The sequence below is a fragment of the Ascaphus truei genome, chromosome 4 (genome assembly GCF_040206685.1).
Source record: "Ascaphus truei isolate aAscTru1 chromosome 4, aAscTru1.hap1, whole genome shotgun sequence".
Lineage (NCBI taxonomy): Eukaryota > Metazoa > Chordata > Amphibia > Anura > Ascaphidae > Ascaphus > Ascaphus truei.
The window spans coordinates 14,133,704-14,155,625 of record NC_134486.1 but is presented as its reverse complement, the minus strand read 5'-3'; the positions used below and the strand labels follow the sequence as shown (position 1 = coordinate 14,155,625).

Here is a 21,922-nt window from a genome sequence, read left to right as displayed (position 1 = left end):
ATTCAGGGAGAAGTTGCACCCAGGGGTTCTCTTACAGAGACTCCTCCCTGCTATCGTGGGGACTTGGAAGAGATGGAGGCGCTGTACCAAAAGTGAGTACGTTCTCAGCACTACCTCACGAGCCAGTCCTAGTGAATTCCCCAATACCATCAAGCGGGAGATTCTGGAGTCCTGTAAGCCAGCAGGTGCACCACACGACATGACATGTAACTGGGGGCAGATTCCTCACATAGGGGCCCATATGAGATTGGGTAGGGGTCGAACTGTTACACACATTTATTTTTTTTGCAACATGATTGACCTGCAGGCACCACCCGAGGATCCCCGGACATCCATGGGGACCACCGAGGACCCCTGGACACCAAAAAGGACCACCGAGGACCCCTGACACCCACAGGGACCAACTAAGTACCCCCAAACACCTGTGGGAATCACCTGGGGGCCCCCAGACACCCATGGGATTTATCCGTGGGCCCCTAGACACGAATGGGAACCACCTGATGTGACAGTGAAGGAGTTAACCAGGCTCATCAATAAATGTTAAGCCAACATGGTTAACCCTGACCCATGTATTGGGGTCCTAGAGTGTCAGCTCTTGGACCCAGATGTCAAAAATGCATTGCTGAGACTGTGTGGAACTTTTGTGACATTAAAGACCTAGTTGTCTTTAGTCTTTACTGGGGTTCTGGGATTGGGAGATTTCTAGGCTGTAAGTTTCAGGGTAGGTTTGTCGGAGAAAGTCTTTTGAGAATGTAGCTATGTGTCAGGGTTCCAGAGTTATGGGATACCCCAAAAGTTTTATTCAGGAATTGAATGAGGTTCTCGAATACAGCCAAGCACATTACTCTGCCAAACTCTGACTCTGAAAGCACTATTACGACTCACCGCCAGGATCCCTGTTGCAGCATCATCCAGACAAGGTAAATGGGTATGAAGGGGATAAACTATATCTGCAGCTATACACAGAGTCCCTAATGTAGCAGGGGTTATTTTTCTAAAGTGTGCCAAGAATGAGGCTAGTGAATGTACAGTAGGTGATTTATAAACTCACTCCATCCCTGACACCGGAATAGGAACGTACATCTTCTAGCACACAGAAGACAGGACACAATATATTTTATTAAATTGTTATATTTATAATAGGTATATATAAATTGATAACCTGTATATGAACGGAGGGATTTCCAAGTCATGGATTCCGGAAAACACAGATGGCTACCAAGCTTTGCGCCTCTGTGTCTGTGCGGAGTCCGTACTTGAAAGCCTCAGGGATGCCAAGGTGTTAGAACAGGAAGGGTACGGCAGTTCTGCTTGAGTACCCACATCCTGGGTTAACACAAGGCTATCCGTTAACCATTTGCCAGATCCCAGATTGTGAAGCCTGGGCAGTGGGTGGGCTCAGTATGCAAAGAGGCAGAGATGCTAGGTTGGCGCATGTCCCTTTACAGACTGAGAAAAGGTGCCCTCCTGGCTTTACAATACCAGCAAATCGGATGGATTCCCACACTCTGATAGGCTGCACAGGTTAGTGAATGAGAGCTTGAAAGCCTTAAGAGAGCTTGCAGCCACTCAGGGCGCAGATTCCAAGCACCAAACTAACAGTGGCAAATTCAAAGATTCTCTGGACTGAATAGACGCGGGACGGCTTCAAGGATTTTAAACTTAGGAAAGTTTCTAAGTCCCGCTTTTGAGAATGTTCCAGGACTTTTGTGAGTAACTACCCTTCAAGAAAAAGGGCTCATAAAGAGGTAATTTTTGCGAATTTTGTTCCGAGGATAGATTTATTCGTAAGCCCCGTTGCCAATGTCACTGTAGACCAGAACTTTTAACACCAAAATTACCCGTATTCTTTGGCTGAGTAATACAAGAGATACAATAAATTGTTATTTATTTACAGAATGAACACACACACGGTAATTTACAAAAAACACTTGAAATATACTAACTGGGACAGGTCAAAACGAAATTTTCTACTTCCAAAACAAAATCTTTAGAAATAGTGTCTTTAGGTAAAAATTCCCAGTTGTGTGCATACAAAGCCAAAAACAGTCTTTGGCTAGTGGAGCGCTCGCAACCACTGTTTCTCCGCCAGAGCTGCTTTCCTCGTTCTACCATCGTAGAATTGGTTCTGAATTCCTTAGTTCTTACGAACTACTGAAGCTTGTACAAATCTTAGTTACAATGTTAAATCTTCTTACCGTATGAATCTTTCACTGCATGATGAATTTGACTCCCGATCAGATGCAGGGATTCTTATACAATACAAAACCCTTATCTGTAACCTCTGCAGCCAATCTCTGCATTGGAACTAATATTCCCACCTATCCCAGAGTTGCCCATACATGGCAAACCTGGAAGAGAGGCTTATTAGTTTGCTATGGGCATGCACGAACCTTGCACCTCTGCGCATAGCATACCCGAGCCACCTCCCTTACCTGGCGACATCTGGGCCATTTGCCCAGACATTTACTAAGATGGGCCGGACATCTGGGCCATTTGCCCAGACATTTACTAAGATGGGGATATTTGTATTAGCCCTCCACACTTCACACTTTATTCGGCTAAAGCTTTCAACTACGGACTTTTTCAGACACTGTGGAACCAAACCAGTGGGGTGTCTTAGAAGTCTGAGTTACATATGCACTGCTCACCTCACAGGAATTTCCTGCTATACACTTCTAAAGTACCTTAATCACGACTTAAGTGTTTTCCTCTGTTCCGACTGCCTGAATGAAAATTCCCTTATGCCTATAATGTTTAGCTGATGGGGAGCAAAACAGAATATGAATGAGTTAGGAGTTACTAACCAGTGCTGTTGGAGATCTCCCCCTCTGTGCATTGAACACAGACATAGCAGCATCTGGGCTTTCCTTCCTGCTGAGCTTTTCTGTACCCAGGCAGGCAGCTCTCACTGCACACAGAGCGGGGGGTCTGAGAATGCAAGGGAAAGTCATGAGCCACATATTATAATGTTTCATTTCTAGCATTGCTGCATGCACAGCGCAGATTGAGTAATATAGATTTTCCCTGTTACATAGTGTCGTGCATAAAGGGTCTAACTGTTGTGGCAGTACGGCCTTGCAGTAGGGTCAGTAAGAGTGAAAAAGGTATGTTTTTAGACTTTAAACCTGCATTGATTAACTTTCCAAAATAAAAGAAAGAGGCACACTGTCTCTTTAAGGCAAAACCAAGTAATAAAATAATAATAAAATCAAAACCTATGTTTACGGCATTAGGTCCCGCCCCCACAACCGACTTCTCTCCTACTCGACCTCGGCTTGCATCTGACCTCTACCGTCTTCGCTCCTCGACAAATGCTGTCCTCTACGACCATCCGACTTCTTCAAACACTGACCACGATGACTATTACGACTACCCTACCTTGTCCAACCCTGACCTGGCTACACGACTATCACTCTGCACTCCAGACGCGCTCACGCGGCTGGAGGTCGGTTCATACTAACATCCCCACCTCAGCCTTGCGGTGCCATCCTGTTTGTGGTGAGCACCCATTACACTTCCCTTGGGAGACGTACTAGACGGACAGGCCCTAGCTACCTGGAAGTCCAGCTAGACCAGTTACCAGCCCCAGATCATGCAACACAATATCAGGAAGTTATATTAGAGTCCTGCTCTGAATGTGATTGTTCGACAACTCTGCTTTCTCCATGTTATTACTCAATATATGTTATTGCTTACAGGCATTAGTAGCCTTCATTGTCAGAATAGTGCTGATTGGAACACAAAGTTTATTGAATGAGAATCTTAAACACACATCTTACACACATTATGAATAATGGGTATGCTATGGTTTTAAAGTCTCAAACTTCCATTATAAACAATGTCAGTTTGTGCAATGTCACTCTTTGCACACCTGACATAAAAATTGGCCTATGTTCAGGAAATACCATGGTTAGACCATGCAGTGGACACTTAAGTAGTGGGATTTAGTTACAGGTAATTCTATGTTCACATACTCACATCTACAGATGCAGCAAGATTTACTGTTCCTGTAACTGCAAACTGAAAATGTATATATTATTTAATATCTATATATTTTTCTATATTAAGTAGGAAAGCAATATATATATTCAGCACTCAATAGGTTAAAACATTTCAAGTTGTTTTTCTTTTAAGGGATCTTATTTTAAGTTTGTAACTTCAGGGACAACTTGAAACCTAGAAATGTTAGTGATAAGATAAATTCCAAACATTTCAGACAGATGTTTGCAGATGGCAACTTCCTGTAGTACAGAGTAAATACAGCCTGGTACTAAAAATAAGAATGTTTTAGTCAGCAAAAGCAGTTAGCTAAGACATGTGATTTATATCTCTTTGTCCTGATAGAATAAAGAATCACTTTGAACATAGCATAATCACTACATTCAGATACTTGAAACTGAACAGAAGTATCTACAGTATATGCTACAGTATATGCAAGTATCCTTGCTATATAAAATGCTGACCTGATTGAAGAAATAAAGACTTTCGAATTTGAAGTGGAAACCTGATTCCTGAGTATTACATTGCAAAGATTTTTGTAACATAATGGTGGAGAGTTCGGCCACGGACTAACATCTAAAGGGGTAAAGGTGAGAGTTATTGTGTCTCCCAAAAGGAGAGGGGATTCTCTAAACCTTATCTCAGACTGTCAACTTTGTCTATGCCGATCCGGAATTGACAGACTTCATAGATATTGTTTCCAGTTCAGGAGGAAAAATGTGGTTAACCGTGAGGATAAAGAAAGGATGTCCATTATTGCAAGAAGTACTAAGATACTTAACATGAGATATACCGCTCACCTAGTGCTGCCTTAATCTACAAAGAACCTATATTAAATAAGTAAGGTGCATGTGGAGTATTACAAGGTGCATATAATTGATTCAAGATCCAAAGTACCCCAATTGTTGCACTCTATACATAATAATAAAAGTGTATGGACCTACTGCTGCGGCCAAGTTTATTCGAGCATTTGCCCGTTCTTGGCCGCAGCAGTAGCCTGGCGCGCGCCCGAGAGTGACGGGCGCGCGCCGAAGCAGCGGAAGAGCGCCCTCCGATCGGGGCGCTCTCCCTACCGCTGCCGGGTCCGCCGGGTCCCCCGGAACCCCCTGCCGCTGTCCCGCGATCGCGGGACACCAGGGCTCCCTCGGGGAGCCCCTGGACGCGCGTGCAGGGGGCGCACGCTCCCGAAGACGCGTGACCGCGCGTCTATGACGCGCGGCACGCCGAGGGGCGGCCACTAGCAAGCCGGGAAATCTCCCGGCTTGCGGATCTGGCCACAGTGTGATTAAGTGTGTCGGTAGTGTAGGTGGTCCCTCAGATAGTATCTGGATGGCGATCACAATAGATCTATACTGATCGCCATCCAGATACTATCTGAGGGGCTACTTACAGCTGCAGCGGCCGTTATTCGAACACTTCACATGGTGTATACATCGGAATACCCATGTCATGGCGCGTGATCTCTTCCAACCTTCTCGCCTTAAGACACGAGTGCAGAAAATTGCATTTTAGTGTTCTGCTTTTTAAACACCTGAAATTGACACAAGTAGCATAGTAGCACAGTAATGTACACATTGCAATTAATTCCTTTCATTGCAACCAAAGAAACAGAATCAATGAAATTCAAACAAAGTATCCGCGATTAGCGCGGTAGCCTGGGGCGATTGCCCGCGTTCATGCCACGTGGAGTACTGCAGAGCACACAAAATCGGTGCCGTGATTTGTTCGAATAACGGCTGCTGCAGCTGTAGGTCCATATACATTTATTATTACTGTATGTATAGAGTGAAATAATTGGGGTACTTTGGATCCTTGGATCAATTCTATGCAAGAAGTACTAAGATCAAGAACGGAGACTGGATCATCACCCCGGTTGCCTGGTTAAGTCACTTGACGGCCCAGAGAAAGTTGGGTGTCTCGAGCAAGGATAAAGAGAAAAAAGGGGTGATATAGAGGGGATTGCACAACTCTACTTCTGTCCCCTGTAACGGTATGTTATTTTTTACTTACAGTACATATAGAAAGAATGTAATCAAGATAACCAAATTGAAAGTTTTTTTTAGTCCATATATTGATTGTCGTTTTAAAATGGACTGGCTTAAGAAAAAAGCCTCCAAATATTCATTGGATACCAACATCTCGGGGGGTAATCCATTGAATATTTGGGATGATTTTATGTTGATTCTCCTAGACATAGTTACATAGTTACATAGTTACATAGTAGATGAGCTTGAAAGAGGACGTACGTCTATCAACTTCAAACTATGCTAAATTTAGACAACAGATACTTTATCCTATATCTATACTTAATTACTGTCGCGGCCGAGTTTATTCTTACATTTACCCGGTCTCGGCCGCGACAGTAACCGGGCGCGCGCCGGGGTGTCCCGTGCGCGTGCCGAAGCCTCCGAGGAGCGGTCCTCCGATCGGGGCTTCCCGCTCCCCTCTCCGGGTCCGCCAGTTCCCCCGGAAATCCCCACCGCCGTCCCCCACATCGCGGGACACCAGGGCTCCCTCGGGGAGCCTTGGGCACGCGCGCATGGGGCGCAGGCACCCGATGAAGCGTGACCGCGCATCGGTGACGCGCGGCACGCCGAGGGGATTTGGCTAGCAAGACAGGAAATCTCCCGGCTTGCGGAACTAGCCCAATTAGAATTAAACGTGTCGCCACTGTATTGATCCAGAGGAAGGCAAACAAAAAACCCCAGTCATATCATCCAATGATATCTCATAAGGGGAAAAATGAATTTCTTCTTGACACCTAGAATTGGCAAACACATTAATCCCTGGATCAACATCCTTCCCATGTATACTTATTTGGTATATCCCTGTATACCTTTCCTATCTAAAAAGATATCCAACCTTTTTTTGAACAAATCTATTGTATCTGCCATCACAGTCTCCATGGGTAATGAATTCCAAATTTTAACTGCCCTTACTGTAAAGAACCCTTTCCTTTGTTGTTGGTGAAATTTCCTTTCCTCCAACCTTAAGGGATGGCCCTGAGTCCTTTGAATAGTTCTTTTGAAAGCTCCTTGTATTGTCCTCGAAAATATTTGTATATAGTTATCATATCCCCTCTTAGACGCCTCTTTTCTAATGTAAATAAATCTAATTTAGCTAGCCTCTCCTCAAATGTTAGATTTTCCATCCCCTTTATTATTTTGGTGGCTCTTCTCTGCACTCTCTCTACTGTAGTTCCATATTGTCTTTTCTTAGGTTTGGTGCCCAAAATTGTACTCCATATTCAAGGTGTGGTCTTACTAATGTTTTGTAAAGGGGCATAGTTATGTTTACTTCCATCGATTGCCCGTTTGATGCAAGATAAAATCTTGTTTGCCTTTGCAGCTACTGCATGACATTGGGCACTATTGCTAAGCCTGATGTCTACAAGCACTCCTAAATCCTCCTCCATGAAGGATTCCCCCAATTTATCCCCATTTAATTTGTAATTCGCCTGTTTATTCTTGCATCCCAAATGCATAACCTTACATTTATCTGTATTAAACCTCATCTGCCATTTACCTGCCCACGTTTCCAGTCTCTCCAAGTCCTTCTGAAGAGAAATTACATCCTGCTCTGATTCTATTACCTTACACAATTTAGGATCATCAGCAAAGATGGAGACTTTTCTCTCAATGACAAGCTCAAGGTCATTAATAAACAAGTTAAAAAGCAGGGGTCCCAGTACCGATCCCTGAGGTTCTCCACTCACGACTTTAGCCCAACCCTAGACAGAATTAAAGAGGTAAAAGGGAGGAAGTTTGAAATATTTAAAGCTAAATTGAAGTTTGAGCTTGTGAACAAGCTGGTCGTGATACAGGAGGAAGAAATTATAATAGTTAAATGTAAGGATAGGACATGTGACATTGACCTAAATTGTAAGCAATTTGCAGTGTTAGGGTTGAAAAATCAGTATTGCTAAATTCCTAGCACTGTATCAGGAAAACATTTTAAATTGTATGCTTTGTGAAAAGAGACACAGGAGAAGAGATTAGCAGAAATATTAAGTAATTTCAAGGAAAATCATGGATAGGGATTGAGGCTGAACGAAAAATCAATTCAGCTCTCTCCCTCTTGAAGATGTCTGCAACTCACTGCAGCAGCCCCCATCTTTTTTTCACTGAAAGAGTGAAAGCTTCACTGAGAATTACACAGGAATTTGTGCAGTTCATAGACATGCAAGTTAACATTAACCAAGAAAGAAGTTAGCTAGAATTCTAAAGATTTTTTTTCAATTAGATTTAAACAAATTAATGCATACAACTCAACCCCGTTATAGCGCAATCCGCTATAACGCGGATCCGCAAATAACGCGGTTTGAGCATGGACCCTGAATATATATATTTAAAAAAAGGGGGGTTTGCACACACACACGCACACGCACACACACACACTGCACACACACAGCACACAAACAGCACACTACACACTGCACACTACACACGCAGCACACACACTGCACACACAATGCCCACACAGCACCAGCACACAGCACACTGCACACACTCACAGCACACACATACACTAAACACACTCACTGCACACTGAAAACACTCACTGTACACTGCACACACAGCACACTGCACACACACTGCACACACACAGCACCCACACAACACACTGCACACACACCACACACACAGCACCAGCACACACTCACTCACTGCACACTACACACACTCACAGCACACTGCACACAATCACAGCACACTGCACACACAACACACATAGCACATACTCAATGCACACAGCACACACACACTCACTGTACACAGCACACACACTGCACACACAGCACCAGCACACACACAGCACACACAGCACACTGCACACACTCACAGCACACTGCACACACTCACTGCACACAGCACACACAGCACACACAGCACACACAGCACACACAGCACAAACAGCACACACAGCACACACAGCACACACAGCACACACAGCACACAGAGCACACAGTCACAGTACACTACACACACTCACAGCACACACAGCACCAGCACACACACAGCACAAACAAACAGCACACACACAGCACACATACAGCCCTCCCCTCATACCCCTAACTCTGGTGTCATGGCAGCTGGGGGCATTGTGGGGCTGCTGGGTGGGATCGGTGCGGGGCTGGGGGGGATTGGTGTGGATTTGCTGGCGGGGATCTGTATGGAGCAGTGGGGGTATCGGTGCGTGCTGCTGGCGGGGATCCGTGCGGGGCTGGGGATCAGTGCAGAGCTGATGGGGGGTGATTGGTACGGAGCTGCTGGGGGAAGTATGGAGGCTGCTAAGGGGGATCATGTAGGGCTGCCGGCGCCTTACTCCACCTCCTCCCTCCACCCTCTCCCCCCTCCACCCTCTTCCCCCCTCCTTGTGACGGGGAGCACGGCGGCCATTTAATTTTTTTTTAGCGCAATCCCCATTATAGCGCGGTCAGATGGGGTGGCCCCCTAGGACCGTGCTATTATGGGGTTGAGCTGTATGATGAAAGTATTCAGATTAGTTATAATTATAGGAATGAAAAAGGAAATTCATTTTAAATTAGATTTTTGATGCAGGAAAAATAATCAACATTTTTTTTTGTTTTGTTTTTTTCACCAAGAATATAGAGAAATACTATTGTTTAGTTAAGATGTTGGTATCATTGATGAGGTATAATTTTTTAGGATCATATGTAAATATTTGGCTACAAAATCAGAAGTTTATGATTTCTGTTTGTCTTATAATTCTGTGTCCAAGCTAAGAAAGAAAAAGGGGACATCCTTTCAAATGCTTTTTGTTTGATGTTTTTTTTTTTTTTAGAAAGATAATGGTGAGTAGTATTTTTTTTCAACTTTTTTAAATTTTCATTGAATTTTTTCATATCAAACAAAACATCGTATATTCAGAAATTTCAAAAGTGGAACAAAAAAAATACTCTCATTAAAATTGTATCAAACAAAAAAATAAAAAACAAAAGGCAAAAAAAAAAAAAGAGGGGGTGGGGAGGGGGGATAACAGGTGTGGGATCTCTTCCTTTCTTATTTTACTATTACTCCTATAAGAACTCTCTCCAATTCTTGTGTGGATGACTAACATCCTTATTATTTTTCTATTATTTCTTTTTTTTCTTATTTCATCCTTGAAGGCCTTGTTAGTCTTATTAAAAGATGACCTATAGCTCATTCTTACCCATATTCTTGCCCATACTGCTGCGGCCAGCTTTATTCTTACAAATGCCCGCAATTTTTCGGGGCTTTTTTTGGCTGGCGCCGAACTTGGCCGCGCGCCAGCCGCATCTTCCCTTCCTCCGGTCCAATGACGCGTGTCCACCTGGCTGCTCCGCCTCTGCTTCTCCCAATCCCAGTGATGCACAACGCAGGGACAGCATCACTGGGCCTTACCCCGCCTTCACCCCCCATGTTCGGGCCATCTTTGGGATGCCGGCGTAACCCTGGTACGTGTGACCGGCTCACCAGCTGAGGCTCCAGTGACGAGCGGCACGCATCAGGCATCAGCCGCGTCTGCACGGGGTTTTAAATTACCCGCGGTGCAGGCCGCCTGAGAATTAGCGTGGCCGAGTGTGTATTTCAAACGAGAACGCATTTATCTCTATCATTGCCAGATTGTGGTTCTCTCTACTCCTGGGATATCTGTCTGGCGTCAAGACTTTTATAAATTTGGCGCCAGTGTCATTGACCAAACTCATTAATTTTTCCATCTGGCAAATATACCACATTCTATTCCTAATCTGGGGGATATTTGGAATCTCTACTTGTTTCCACAGTGCCGCGATCTCGCACCTCGTGGCTGTTGCTAAATGCATAATCAATTTATTACCTGTTTTGGAAAGGCCCGGCCAAGGCCTATTCAAAAGGAACAGCCATGGATCCGGAGGAATAGTGAGGTCAAAAATCCTCTGAAGCCAATGTCTAATTTGTGTCCATAATGGGACTATCCGAGAACAAGAACACAACATGTGTAACAGGTTCGCCGATGCTCCACACTGTCTTGGGCACAGAGGGGAGCATCCGGGTCCAAACCTTGCTAATATCTGTGGAGTGAGATACACCTCATAAGGACTTTATATGCGTTCTCTTTTAAAGTAGTGCATATCAAGCTCTTAGCTGCTACTGTTACAATAGTCAACTAGTCTTCTTCGCTCACCTCTTCTCCCAGATCTGCTTTGTATTTGTCTCTCTTAGACAGAGCTTTTCAAACATAGTCAATGGGGGAAAGGGAGAATGTTTATTATACAGTAGAATGCTCTGATCTGAAGGTATCTAAAAAAATCCATATGGGGTATCTTTTTGCCTGATCTAATTTGTTCAAATGTTTTTTTTTTTTTTTTTTTCCTCCAGATCTCTAAATCTATTAATGCCACATTGTTTCCATATTGACAAACCAACTTTAGATATACCCGGAACAAACTCTGGATTACCCCAAAGAGGGGTCATTAATGAATGTCTATTAGTTAAATTATGCCTAAATTTTGAAATCTCCCAAACCGAAATAGAGTTGGTCATCGAGGATAGCAGAGTGTTAGCTGACTTAAGGACTATTTTGGGGAGCCAAATAATGTTGTTTAGCTCCAATGGGGAGCAAACCTCTCGCTCTAGATCCACCCATCTTTTCAATCCAGGATGGATCTGCCACTGCATAATTTGACTTAATTGGGCTGCTCTATAATAGGACAGCAGACAAGGTACTGCCAACCCCCCTGATATAAATGTGGAGATCTCAGACTGAAGCGAAATTATATCTTTCAGTCTAAGTGGTACCGGTAGTGTCTGGAAAAGTTATATGATACGTGGGAGGATATTCATTTTAATACTATGTATCCTATCAATCCAGGAGATTTTATATGACTTCCATTTTCTGATGTCCATTATCAAAGACCGAATGAGTGAGGGATAATTTGCATAGTATAGGCTTTTAAAATCCTTTGTAATGTGTACCCCATGATATTTAATCGCAGAACTTTGCCAATTAAAATTGAAATTAAACTCTATTAATTTTACCATTTCTTTTGGAAGGGATACATTTAGTGCCTCAGATTTAGACTGGTTTATCTTATAACCAGATATTCTATGGAATTTCCCTAACAAGTCAAATAGATTTGGCAGAGATTTGAGTGGTTTAGAGACAGTCAGACAGATATAATCTGCATATAAAGCTATTTTATGCTCTTGGGATTGAATTTTGATTCCTGAGATGTCAGGGTGTTTCCGAATCTGTGATGCTAACGGTTCAATACAGAGACAAATAAGAGGGGAGACAATGGACAGCCCTGTCTCGTACCGCTTATAATTTTAAGTGTATTTGATGGATGACCCTGATTAACAACTTTAGCTGTAGGGTTAGAATATAATGAGAAGATTGCTTTATTTAGTTTATTTCCAAATCCAAACGCTCCAAGCATAGCCTCTAAATATGGCCAGTCGATCCTATCAAACGCCTTTTCTGCATCTAAACTCAACATCATATTTTATCATTATTGGATATATCCAACAGATCAATGATTCGTCGGGTGCTATCCGCTGCTTGCCTGTTTTTAATGGTAAATAATTTAAGGAGTAATGATTATATGTCATGGAGTGAAATGTTAGTTTGTCACTCTATAGCATTTAATGATTTGAGTAAAGAATAATCCGGGTAAAAATAAACCTTTGTTGTATTGTATCTTAAGTCTATTAATGCAATATTTTAGAAGAACATGTTTACAATTTGGCAGTTGTGCAAAAACTGTGGGCTCCATGCAGTAAGCGCCGAAGAAGCACTCTTGGCAGGGGTTCAAACTCGGCATGTTTTTGGCGTGTTGCACTTGCAGTATGCAAGAATGGCTGAATCCCTGGTGAATCAGTGCGAGAGCTACATGCCGAGTTTCCGGTGGCGAGACAGTCTACCTGGCGATAACCTGCCGATAAGGTACTCTCTCTGGTGAACATTTGTTCTTGGGAAAAAAAAATTGCCGTAAGGCCTTTAATCGGCGACTTATCAGGGCTTCAGGGCTTACTGAATAGCAGTGGGCCTTTTTGGCAAAAAGGCCTCGATAATTGGCTTATCAGTGATTACTGCATAGGCCCCTATGCATTTGTTTATCGCGCTCTAAGACATGAGGCCAGAACTGGTTTTCACTAAGAATGAACGCCATTTTTTAAGACTGATAGAAAAAATTCACTTTCGTCAGACCTGTTTTTTGTACCAGTGCTATCGTGCTATAAATCCTATAGTGCGATAACTGTTAGAAAAATTTGCAGCCTGGAAGAGCTGCATGGTGAAGCTGCGTCTCCATGCACGGCTCTTACTGGCGATCGTGCAATTAAAAAATTGATTTTGATAATAGTGTGTGGGAGTTGGGGGCCTCCTGAGCTGAACTGTATTGTTTTCAGCCTCGGGCACCCTTTCTTCCGAGATACAGGTCCTGTTATGGGGTGCTGATATCCCAGTGCTTTTGAATCTCCCTTGTCACATAACTCTGGGATTTAAATCCTGTACTGGGATACCGGCACCCCGCAACAGGACCTGTATCTCGGTAAGTAGGGGTTCCCAATGCTGAAATCAATGAAGTTAACCTCAGAATACCCTGCTCCCGCAGACTAGTATAAAAAACCTCATAAAAATAAAAAACCAATTGTTACTATAGCGGCTATCCGCTATGGTAATGAAGTTGCTTTAATGTAATTTTTATTAATTGTGCGCGGGAGCTGGGGGTCTCCTGAGATGACCCTCATTTATTTCAGCTTCAGGGACCCCCTGCTTCCCAAGTTACAGGCCCTGATATGGGGTTATATGGGATGCTGGTATCTCCTCCATTTATTAAATCCCTCGGTCACGTGACGTGGACAATCTAAAAATGGCGGCAATACTGGCACCCGATGACCCATACCAGTGCTCAGTAACTAAGGAAGGTCCCTGAGGCATAAATCAAAGTAGATCAGCTCAGGAGACCCCCTGCTCCCACACATTATTATTAAAATTTACATTAAAGCAGCTTCATTACCTTAGTGGCTAGCCACTAAGGCAATGATGGGGTTAAGGCACAATAGCAGGTTTATTGGGGGCAGAGGGGGTGAATGAAGGTGCCACGGGTGGTGGACCCCACAGGTGTCTGGGCATGCCCGCTGGCTTGCGGTATCAATCCTGTGCATAAAAAAAATACATTAAAATAAGTACACTCCCCCCTGACACAATACATACAGTACAGTAATGGGCAAAATTCTATTATTCAGATATGGATAATAGTGTATTTGCCCATATAAAATAAAACATAAATATGGAGCAGAAAGTAAATAAAACTTGCACTTACCCCTGCCAGGATGAAGGCTGCTCTCATCCTAAAAAAACATATATGGAAAACCAGTGTACAGTGGCGGCGCAGCTGAATCTAAAGCGGCCGCCACCGCAATTTAAAAAAACCGCTGGCGCCGCGCGGCAGTCTCCTGCCGAAAACCAGGCAGGTTCGCGGCCGCTTTCCCGCGCCTCGGGCGCTTTCAATAGAAAGCGCCATAGCGCTTATCTATTGAAGCGTGGGAAAGTCCGGGGAACGTGCGGGGAACGCACCCGCAACTTTCCGCGACTTGCCCGTCGTGTGCCCGGCCAGCTCCCGTCTTTTGTTAGACTCAGCTCGGGCGGGACAGTATCTCCTCCACAGCTCGTGCTTCGGAGGAGATACATCAATGACATTCTCATTATCTGGAACAGTGATAATGACTCCTTTGACTCTTTTATTAAGAACATCAATAATAACAAATGTAATCTGCTATTTACGAGTGAGATCAGTAGAGACCAAATTACATTTCTGGATCTGATAATCTATAATGAGAGAAACAGTATACTCACGAAAACTTACTTTGAAACCACAAATGTCAATTCATATTTACATCCTACTAGTGGCTATGAACACAAATGCATTGACAATATTCCATACAGTCAGTTCCTCCGCTTAAGGCGCAATTGTGCGGATATTAGAAACTTTGAGGAACAGTTGGAATTCTTAAAAGAAAGATTCAGACAGAAGGGATACAAGGAACAATTAATACTGACCGCATATCAGAAAGCATCCAATAAAAACAGGGAAACACTGTTTCACAAGAAAGATAAAAAGAAACAAAATGTGGGCAACCTAGTGAGAGGTGAAATTAATACCGCAACTCTTGCAGCAATTGGCACTAGTGTCGATGCACAAAAACTGAAACAAAAAACTCCATATTTTATTACCCAATTCAATAGTTCACATGCACTAATTAAAAAAGCACTATCCCGTCACTGGCATATGTTACATATGGATCCCATTCTCAATAAAGCTCTCCCCACCAAACCCCCTGTAGTTTTTAGAAAATCACAGACAATCAAAACTATTCTTGCACCAAGCCTCCTAAAAGGTACTAATAAAACTCAGAAAAAGGATTTAAGAGATACCTTGTGCATAATCGGCAATTATAAATGCAATAGATGCAAAATCTGTCTGAAAATGAAATCCAAAAAGATTATAAAATCCTTCATTACTAGAGAGGAGTATCATATTAAACACTACATTGACTGTCTGGCTACATATGTAGTATGCGTGCTGCAATGCAGCTGCGGACTACAGTACATAATCAGAACAAAGCGTAATCTCAAAATACGGATTATGGAACATCGCAGAATATTCAGAACATCCACAAGTTGGAAGAGGCATCAAAACCACTGACACATATATTGATCTATTTTAGGGATGCCCATGGATGTAGCATTGAGGGGATTAACTATATGGGTTTTGAGAGAATTAAGGATAACATTAGAGCAAGGGACCATGATCTCCATATTGCCAGAAGGGAGCAGTACTGGATTTTACATTGCAAAGTAATTTTTCAGGAGGGTTGAATTATTACATAGAACTTACCCCCTTTCTAAAATAGGGAGGTAATCTTCATTTACCCCCCCCCCCCCCACCCTTAATATTGGGCTCACACTCATATTGGCTTGGTCATTTGTTGTGAGTGTATGGGATATGTTTTCTACATATGTTCATGCACTTATCTATTATACTAATGGAACTGGCACCTATGGTTTATGCATGCAGTTACTTACACTTACGTGCGTGTGTGTCTATTTAGAGATTTTACAATCCTTCAGGGTCATTATTAACCCCTGTTTTAAATCCACAAATGTTTAGGTTATGTATATACATATATGTATACATATTTGGCTATGTGTGAATACACAGTATATGTGTTACATTTCTTCTTCTTTTCTATTATGTCTCTCCTCAGTTCCCCCTCCCCCTTTTCTTCTTCTCTTTTCTTCTCTCCTCCTCCCCCTGCTTTTCCCCTTCCCTTCCCATTTACCTTTTTTTGTTGTGATGTCACAGTTTGTTTGGTTGGTATTGGAACTATGTTTTAATTATTTATCATTGTATTAATAGATAACGTTTTTATATGCTCCTTTGTAGCACTCACATCAGATAAATTGCATATGATCTGTATTAAAAGGATGGCACAATCACACTCTGCCATTGTAATTGTCCAATTGATCGATATAGAGATTATTATAATTTCTGCTTGGGGTTTCTTAGGAGATCTATGGACCCATTTGCCTGCAGGAAATTGGATTATATCTGACACACCTGTGTGGAATTTCTGCTTGGGGTTTCTTATGAGACCCAATTACATGCAAGAAATTGGATTATATCTAAACACACCTGTGTGATAGGATATTAAAGCTGATGTGGATGCTTGCAACTGCCGCCTGACAAAGCAGATTAGTCTGCGAAACATGTTGTGGTAAGAGCACTGTGGACACTGCATGCAAATCTGCCCTTTGGCTAATTGCCACTTGGCTTGAGAGAGAGACTGTGAATTTGGGAGGCGTGCACAAAACAGCACACGGACTGCGTGGTTCTGCACATACCCGTAAATAGCATTGCAGAGCAAGGTGGAGACACTACTCAATCTCAGCACGCGGGATAGACTGTCTTGAGCTTGGCACTGCTTCCCTTCTACCCATGGACAGGGCATCATGGACTGTACCACTTAAGATCTCACTGGATAACAAATTCATTATATGTAAGTTGATACTTGTTATTCACTTTTATTATAATATTATTCAACCTCAGTGCCTCTGTGCTTTTAGTTTTCTATGACTGGTCAACCTGTTGAGTAATCCTCAGTGGATCTTCAGTGGAGAAGGGGAATATCGCCACGCACAGAAGCAGCAAAAGGAAGGAGTTGGTTTACACCAGAGACTGGAGGAAGCATGAGCGTGACTCAATAACCCCCTTAGCTGTCCTCATCCTCATCACCATCCTTGTCCTCCATGGGCATCAACAATAAAAAAAAAAAATACAATCTAATGGCCCCTAAACCCCTTAATCACCTTAGAATTTAGCTACCGCTATAGTAATTAAGGGATTATCCCACCCTCCCCACTACCCACTCACCCTACCCGGGTACACCACCCCGCTACCCATTGATTGGCACAGTGTTAAAACAGGCCCATATAATATGGGCCTGCTTTAACACTATAGGAATAAATAGGAAGTAAACAAAAAACAGGCTAAAAATAAAACACATTACATAAAAAATATACACATTCCAAATGCCAATAAACCAATTGTTTGGCACAGTGATAAATCATGCCCATATAATATGGATGGGCATGATATAACACTATCACAGTAAATAGACAACCTAAAAAAAAAAACAACAATATCAAATTCAATCAAAACAATCACCAAATAAACAACAATAACAAAGTAAATAAAAAAATAGCAGAAATCAATAAAGCAATAGCCAAATAAGCAACAGAATTAAAAATTAAAACACCAATAAAAACATGAATAAATGAAAGAAAACTCCAAATAAACACATTTATTAAAAGCTAAAGACCAAATATAAACCACAAATAAAAAGAAAACACCAAAAAAATAACAGAAATAAACAAAACAAAAAATCCCATAATTCAAAATCAAAACACAAAATAAATAGCATAAATATTAAAAATCAAACAACCAAAATACATTATAAAGAAATAAAAGCAAGCATTTTCCAAAAAATGCTTGTCACTGTATGTATTTATAGCCCTAAAAGGGTATACATAAATACTTCAATGGGCAATGAAAAAAATACAAATAAAAAAAAAATACAATGAAAAAACCTGCAAGATTAAAATAACATACATTCAATTCTTTTTCTTACCTTTAGATGTCTTCACCCTCTGATTCCCGGGGTCTCAGGGAGTTCTCGAACAAAGTCCTCAGATAGAATAAGTTTTTTTCTTCTTCTTTCTTTTCTTCATCTTATAATGTAATCCAATTAGGGGTCTTCTTGTTCTTTTTGTTTTTTGTTTAATTTTGAATTATTGGGTTTTTTCTTGTGTTTTAAAATGTTTATTTCTGTAATGTTTTTGGCGTTTCCTTTTTAATTGTGGATTATATTTGGTCTTTAGCTTTTAACAATGTTGTTTATTTGGAGTTTCATTTATTTATGTTTTTTTGGTGTTTTGATTTTCAATTCTGGTTCTTATTTGGTTATTGTTTATTGATTTCTGGTATTTGTTTGTGTTTAATTTTGTATTGTTATTGTTGTTTATTTGGTGATTGTTTTGATTGAATTTGATATTGTTTGTGTTTTTTTCTTTCGGTTGACCTTTGGCTATGATAATGCTATATCATGCCCATATTATATTATATGGGTATGCTTTAACACTGTGCCAATCAATGGAAGTGGTGGTGGTGGCTCTAGGAATGCTGGTCCAGGCAGGGTAGCGGGGGAGGGTTTTTTAACCCCTTAATGAAGACCCCATACACCGCAGGGACCACCCGAGGACCCCCAGACACCTGTGGGCCCGGACACTCGCGGGGACAACCTGGAGGCCCCCAGATACCTGTGGGGACAACCCAAGGACCCTCAGACAACTGTATGGGCCCTTGACAACCGCAGGGACCACCTGGACGTCCCCAGTCACCCACAGGGACCACCCAAGGACCCCTGGACACCAGTGGAGACACAAGACAATTGCGAGACCACCTGGGGGCCCCCAGACAACCTATGAGACCACCCAAGGACCCCTGGACACCCATGGGGCCCACAGACACCCGTTGAGATTACCTGGAGGCCCCCAGACACCCACGGGAACCACCAGGGTACACCTGGGCACCATGGGGACCCAGGGCACCCACAGGGACCAACCAGAGACCCCTGCAGGCCTCAGGATTGGTACCAGTGCTGGAAAAGACATGCTTTTATGCATCTCTCAATCTTTTTTGCTCTAGCCTTTAGCTGGTGAAGAAATATGGCGAGCTTTTATACAACGATAAACTTAACACAACTTTGTGTATAGCTGTTACTGGCAAAAAATTGCACTTTTGACTTTTTTTGGCCTATCTGGTGAATTTTTTTGACTCTTACTATTTAGGGGTGTAAAAAAGCTATAATAGTGTGCTACTGCACTGTTTTCGCTGCTTTGTGAATAGCAGATCAAGCTGTAGCATGCTATAAGGCAATTTATCGACACCTAAACCACTTATCACTGCTTTGTTAATTGGTCCCATAGATTCAAAACCCATAATGGTTGACCATAACAGACTAAACTAGGCATTGCTCCAGCAATCCTGACCAGCCTGACCTGCTTTTGCACACAACACGTGCTGCTACTGCTGTGGCCACTTTTATTCTGAAACATAACTGCTTTTTTCCTGGCTTTTTTCTCGAATGCGACGCACTTCACCGGGTGCATGCCACATTTATGTTGCGTTCCCAGCCCCAGGTCATGCGCGAGTCATGCGCGGTTGACGCGCGGTTGATGCGTTTATTGACAATGATTCTGATTTAAAAGGTTGCAATTCTTCGCGTGTCCGCCAGATGGCAGATATTCATGAATTGTAATGCGCATGCGCTTGAGTAATGTGTCGACTTGCAGGTGTTTCGTTTAAAAAAGATACCACAGTGTGCTATTGTAAATTGGCCTTGAGACTGAAGGAAGAGGTTGCAATAATGAATCAATTTAGGCTTTTCCTATTAAAGAAAGCCAAAGACCAGTTTCTGTTACAGTATTCTCCAGAGACCCGCCGCCATGAGTGTTCAAGTGCAGCCCGTTTTCCAAAAACCCGACAGAAGTTACGCGTATTTGATATGGGCCGCGATTAATGCAACAGATGATAAGACGGCAACAGTTGTTCAAATTTTATCAGTATTTTATCGAAAACTATGACTTTTACAAATTTTTGCCAGTTCCTCATGTGTGGAAGCATGCAATAAGGAAAAGGTTATGTAGTGATCCATGTTTTTATCGTATTGAGCCACAATTTATTGGAGGGTATTGGTGTGTATCACAGGCTTTTTCCTGTATCTATGATCATGCAGACGGCAAAAGGCGAAAAGTCGTGTTAAAACCAACTAAGAAACGACAGTCGCTGCCAAGCAATGCGCCAGCACCAGCACCGGCTTCCAATAATGGTCCCACTGTCAGTGACAACCCTTGCTGTCTGTCCAGCAAGCCTGAGCCGGATTTCGTGTGCAGTTTCGATCAAGCTTGCATGTACCTAAGCGATTTCCAGCCTCATCTGCTGACTGATGTAGTAGTCCCGCTGCCAACTATCAACATGTATGATCAAGAACACTGGACTGGCAATGGCCCGGGGCCCGCGCCAGCTGAATGGAAAATTCTATGGTGAGTATTGTTGCCGTATAATTTTCTGTGTTTTTTTTATTTTGACAATACAGTATGAATATCGGTGCGATTCAAAAGTCAAGCGATTCTCCTGTAAGCTATATCATTGGCTGAGAGGCTTCTACAGTACTGCAGATACTGAACAATTGGTGGAACGCTAGGCGCATGCGCATTGGAGTCTTCTTGAAACGCATATACGTGTCATCGCATCGACGGTAGGTGCGTGCGCATGTGAACAGGAGAGAGACGCCCCCCGAGAAAATTATTGGTGGGACTGGCTGGGAACTTCTTTAGGGGACTGACCATTACAGTAAAACTTTTCTTTTTGTTTTTCCTCAGAAAAGAAAACAGCTAATGGAGGGATTTCGATGGATAATATTGCTTTGTGTAACAATGCCTGCACATTCTGGTGGAAATAAAGGTGAACAAAAAGTGCTTATGCAAACATTAATTTACGAAAACCTGTGATATAAAGTCCGAAGGTAGTCCTGGAGCTGCCCAAAGAAGTGAATCTGGAATCTCCTACCCAGATTTGGTATTGTAGGGGAAAGACACCTCCTGTGGCGCTGAGGAATGGTTTGGATGTGGTTGTAGACAAAAGTTCCTTTCTGGACGAAATCCCTCAGAAAAAAAGAGAAAAAACAAGCATACACACTACAATAGTGCATTACCCAGGGACAACTAGGATATATAAAGGGAGCAATTTAATACATGTAAAAATACAATAAAATGCAATGAATTACACTAAAAATACAAAGAATTACACTAAAAAGAACTATCTGTGCCTTTGCATAGGGACCAGATGTCTTGAGACTTGCTCCTCTTTGGTGTAAAATTTGAAACCTACTCACCAAAAGTGACTAGGACATAAGCGTTATTGAATTGGTCTTGTCAGCAGGTGAAACCGCTTGCTGTAAGGTGAGAATACGTCAGTGAACTGAAGAGGATCCCCTTCTTTGTTCGGGAGTCTGCTAGCTGCTGCCTGCTTGCTGCTTTCTCCCCTAATTCGGCCGATCTACTCCTCCTGTGACGTCACCAGCTTGTGCTCCTCAGCTACGGTGTCCCTCCCAGCTTGCTCTCAGATCTGAAGTCCGGAGGAGTTTCAGGAAGTGAATTGCGAATGGACGCCAGCACGATGTTAAGGGGTATAAAAAGCAGAGTGGTGAGTACAGATATCAGTCACCTTTATAAAGAGCTCTGCTCGAAACGCGTTGGTGGGGGTCTTGTGTACCCCGTAATGTAGCTCTATCTGTATGCTAGCTCCATTAAATACATTTTTTTAAGGGTC

General features: G+C 42.6%; 1 protein-coding gene across 1 annotated transcript in view; it reads right to left on the bottom strand.

Moving 5' to 3' along the window:
* LOC142492227 (vomeronasal type-2 receptor 26-like) overlaps positions 1-21,922 on the bottom strand; it is an 81,514-nt gene that overhangs the window by 11,223 nt on the left and 48,369 nt on the right. The window contains exon 6 of the mRNA XM_075594897.1: positions 2,808-2,931. Within this exon, the coding sequence (XP_075451012.1) occupies positions 2,808-2,931 (124 nt within the window). The remainder of the gene's footprint in view (positions 1-2,807; positions 2,932-21,922) is intronic.